The sequence below is a fragment of the Chrysochloris asiatica genome, unplaced genomic scaffold (assembly GCF_000296735.1).
Source record: "Chrysochloris asiatica unplaced genomic scaffold, ChrAsi1.0 scaffold00367, whole genome shotgun sequence".
Lineage (NCBI taxonomy): Eukaryota > Metazoa > Chordata > Mammalia > Afrosoricida > Chrysochloridae > Chrysochloris > Chrysochloris asiatica.
In genome coordinates, this window is record NW_006408885.1 from 59,086 (window position 1) to 64,064 (window position 4,979).

Sequence of the window (4,979 nt, forward strand, 5' to 3'; positions counted from 1 at the left end):
ATGTCTGATTTCTATGATGAGGTCATGGCTACTCTCTGAAATTTCAGTCCTAAGTGACAGGCTGCAGGAGAACCGTAGTTGGGAATGTTCATTAACTATGAGAATGATGGCACCTGGCTATACATTAGAGTCATTTCCAGATCGAACTACGAACCCTTGAACTTCTACATATCTCCGAAACTACACTGACAAGTTTATGCTGAGTCTCTTCAGTGACTGGGTCTCAGCTTCTCCACAGATTAAAGGAGAATGTACCAAGAGTTTGCTCCACAAGGTCCTGTAATGTTATATTTTCAGAACAGATTCCATGGCTCACATCTCCTGGACTTGTATGCCTATTCCCTCTCTGTGCTTTTTCCACACTGGCTAATGGCCTACAACCTCTGTATACACATATGGAGCTCACCTCAGCAAACGTCTACAAACAGGAGCTCAGTTTGCCTATCAGTAACTGTACTGTCACTGGTGTTTGTCCTTGAAGCTAACTCTGTCTTGATTATATGTACAAGCACATGATATACGTGGAAGGTTTTCAATTAAGGGCAAGAAACTACATCAGCAAAGATGTCAGTTAGCTTGAAGACTAAGGTGTGCGTGACCCAAGTCATGGTATTTTCAATAACCTTGTTGTTGTTGTTAAGTGCCGTCGAGTCGGTTCCAACCCATAGCGACCCTGTACAGGGTTTCCGAGGGTGTAAATCCTTACGGGAGTAGAAGGCCTCATCTTTCTCCCGCGGAGCGACTGGTAGTTTCGAACCGCTGACCTTAAGGTTCGCAGCCCGATTCGTAACCACTACGCTACCAGAGCTCCTTATAGGCATGCAAAAGCTGGACAGTGAATAAGGAAGACTGTAGAGGAATTGATGCTTTTGAGTTATGATGTTGGAGGAGAATATTGAAAGTGCCATGGGCTGCCAAAAGAACCAACAGATTTGTGTTGGAAGAAGTGCAGCCAGAGTGCTCCTTAGAGGCCAACTTCGTGTCTCATACTTCAGACATATTGTCAGGAGGGACCAGTCGCTGGAGAAAGATATCATGTTTGGTAAGGGAGGGTCAGAGAAAAAGAGGAAGACCCCCAACGTGATGGATTGGCCAAGTGGCAGCATCAAAGAGCTCAAGCGTGGCAACGATAGTGAAGTTGGCCCAGGATCGGCAGTGTTTCGTTCTGCTGTGGATAAGGTCGCTATGAGTCGGTACTGACTCAATGGCACCTAACAACAACTTCACTTTCGGCAAGCAAGGTTGTTTTATGTACACACTATTTTTGTTCATGAGCCTTCCTCCAATCCTGGTGCTGTATTCTCCATATAATCTGTTTCTAGGATTGTTTTCCTAACATACAGATTGAATCAATATGGTGGAAGGAAACACACTTTTTCTGGTTCTAAATATCTTGCAGTTTCCCTTTGTTCTGTTTGAATGGTTGCCTCCTGCTTTATGCTCAGGTTCTGTGTGAGCACAGTTAAGTGTGTTGGAGTCCCCATTCTTTGCAATGTTGTGATCCACACAGTCAAGTGCGTTTTCCTAGCCAATAAAACAGAAGTAAACATCTTAAAAAAAAGGAAACTACCACATCACTGACAGTTTTGGCCTACAGAAACCCGAGTTCAGAGATGTTTAGTGGGCAATCAGATGGGGACAGAAGGGTAAATAGAAGTATGCTCCAAAACACAAGGCACCTGTTGGCAAGGCATACACAGAAACACAGCATCTCAAATCCACCGGACAGGTCTAGAAGAGAGAGAAGCAGGATAAAGTACATTGTTCAACAAACTTGCCGGACCTGGTTAGGTGCCCTGTCCTGTGTTAAGCACTGAGAACAGAAATGAGGTCCTATCCTCAGGGAGCATTCAGGCTTGCAGGATGGGGAACAAATGCTTGAAGAAAGAGGGTCCTTCATTCAGAGTACTGAACCGAGAAGGCCTCGCATGGAGAATGCCATTTAATATTCACCTATGACTGACTATGGGCTCATACAGTTAGTGTCTGAGGCATCTGCACTATAAATACACACCAAAGAGTAGGATCCGTGTGTTTACCAGTGTATCTCCAGCACCTTAAGTGCCATCGAGTCAGTTCCAATTCATAGCAACCTGGTATATGATTTCTAAGGAGCAGTTGGTGGATTGAACTGCCAACCTTGCAGTTAGCAGTCCAGTGCTTATTCTACAGCGTTACACCAGTACCTCTATTCTATACAAGACAGAATAACAAGTGAATAACACCATGCTATGAATGCCATGTCAACCGAGAGCAGTCAGGTGACGGACTAAAGGGTAAATAGAAGTACGCTGCATGCAGTTAGTCAACGACTGTGGCTGGTGCTTCCACCAGGAAAAGGACTATGTCTGCCAACGACTCTCTTTGGCCTTGATTAAAGAGGCTGGTACGATAATTGAAGCCGAAAGGTTTCAAAACAAACCAACTTTTAGCAGGGCGAGCATACAGAAAACGAACAAAAAAACCTTACAGGATAATTTTGGATGTTCCTAAACAGGGTCATAGTGGAGAATGTGGCACTGAGAAAGGAGGTGGAGAGCATGGAACTGATGAAAAGGTGATGGGGAAAGAAAGGCCTCTCTGAAGAGATGGAATCTGGGCTGAAGTCTGAGCCATTGTAGAGCCTGGGGTGCAGCTGGGTTTGGGGAACATATAAGGACACAGTGAGAGTAACAGATGAACAAGCCTCCTGGGTGGAGCATGGATCAAGAAGGACCAGAGTGAAAACAGGTCTGCAGAGCAAAGGCCACTTCTTTCAACAGTAGAGCTTACAGGAGCCTAGGAGAGGAGCTCATGCCCTCTGCCCCTACCCACACGATGGCTGTGAAAATTAAGCATCCCAGCACCAATAAGATGCCTCAGCACCTCCTTTTTTCCCCCTCACCCCTCCATCTTAGTGTCCTCATCTCTGGCATCTCCGCAATGGGAAAAGTAGGTAGCTGGGAACAGTGTCTTAGAGGTGAGCAGCTGGTGGCAGGGAGATGCCAGAGTGGGGTGGGCTCACCTAACACCAAGGCGGCAAGGAAGGCAGTGAGGACGCTGCTGGCACACAGCAGCCCCACCTTAGCTAAGTCCAGCTCCTCCCTGGACACAGCTCCCAGCATCAGGGCAGTCAGAGCAGCCAGCAGCCCGATGAAAGTGGCCTGTACCTGTCAGGGCAGAAATCAGAGTCATGAAGCCAGGGCCAGCCACCTCTATGCAGTAAGTCTCCTTGAGGACCTTTGCCAGGTCACTGCCTCCTTCCCTTCACCCTACCCATAGCTAAAGGTCCCCCAGCCCCAGGAAAAACTACCGAAACATTCCTATAACTCAGGTCCCCTGGAAACCACTGCTTCTTATCTTCACTACCTGTCAGACGCCACTTTTAATTGTGGAACCTCACTCTATATTCTAGGAGTCCTTGTGGCGTAGTGGGTTATGCATTGGGCTGTTCACTGCATGGTCAGTAGTTTGAATCCACCAGCTACTCTATAGAAGAAAGATGAGCCTTTCTGTTCTTGTAAAGATTTACAGCCTTGAAGTCGGAACTGACTTGAAAGCACACAACAACAAAACTCTACATTCTATTCCATCAAGGCCACCAAGTCTCCCATTCAGGAGCTCCCTCAAGTAAAACCTCTCTCACATCTCTGCAGCATATTCCCACACGAGAACCTCCACAGGTCCTCCCAACACTTTGTCTCTCTCCTGGACTTTCCTTCCTTGGCACTCGCCCGACACAATACTATAATCTTTCTCTGCATTTTTCTCCAAGAAATCCCTCCCTTTTCCAGGACTGGGCTCCCCAGCTCTATCCTGGTAAGGACAATATCTCTGCTGCTTCGTCAGATCCTACACCATGACATGCCACAGATCTGAACACCAATGTTGGTAATTCAAATTTAATATGTCTAAAATGAAACATTTATTAATAAAGGTTGAATAAAATACAAGGTTTACGGGTGTAAAACTTATTTTATGTGCATTAAGTTGATTCTGACTCATAGCAACCCTCTCATTTTTCAGGAGTGGCTGGTGGATTTGAACTGCTCACCTTGTGGGCCAGGGCAGCGCCACACCAGGATGTAAAAAGTCAGCAGTTTTAAGATGAAAATTTCTCCTCAAGTTTATGCCTTTCCAGTCAAGTATTTTATGGCACTTGACAACTAAGTTTTGTAAGGATGTGTAAATGTCAAGGCAATTTTGAGAAGTAGCTGCCATATTCATTATCAATGTGTATTGTAAAGGATTATCAATATGTATTTTAAATGTATAGTAATTGAAACAGTGTAGTATTGGAAGATCAGATGGTGGGTTTGAACCACTGACCCTATGGTTAGCAGTGACTACACACAGTTCAGATCATGAATCTATGAAGATGTAGTATGATAAAGGTGTCATTTTAAATGAATGACTATTAAATAAACACAGCAAGGGAAACTGGATTATTTGTTTGGAGAAAATTAACGGATCCCTCCTTCCTACCAAACATGCACACAAGCACACACACACCACCCTCGACATAAAAAATAAAGCAGAAGAAAAATATATAATACATTCTTAAGACTTTGGATTGTTAAGTACCATCAAGTCAGTTCCGACCCATAGTGACCCTCTAAGGGTTTCTGAGGAGCAGTTGGTGAGCTTGAACCAGGAGTGGCTGGTGACCTTGCAGTTCGAATGACTTTGCAATACACATTGAGTGCATTAACCCACAGCGCCACACCACGTTTCCAAGACTTTGGATTAGAAAGATACGATATGGAAAGTCCACAGAGCAAAATACAGATTAAATTTATACATCTAACTATGACTTTTACATGACAGAAGTAAGAAAACAGGGTTACATAATGGAAAAATATTTCTAACCTATATAATCACACCGTCGTCATTATCTAGTGCTGCTATCAAAATAATATCTCACATACGTATCTTTAACAAACAGAAGCTTATTCTCTCACAGTTTAGGAGACAAGTACAAATTTAGGGTGCCAGCTCTA

At 44.4% G+C, this 4,979-nt stretch overlaps 1 protein-coding gene across 2 annotated transcripts in view; it reads right to left on the reverse strand.

Annotated features, from left to right (window-relative positions):
• Nucleotides 1–4,979, reverse strand: part of SLC41A3 (solute carrier family 41, member 3) — a 134,016-nt gene that overhangs the window by 18,851 nt on the left and 110,186 nt on the right. For both annotated transcript variants that reach the window (XM_006876220.1, XM_006876221.1), the window contains exon 4: nt 3,005–3,149. In XM_006876220.1, coding sequence (XP_006876282.1) covers nt 3,005–3,149 — 145 coding nt within the window. The remainder of the gene's footprint in view (nt 1–3,004; nt 3,150–4,979) is intronic.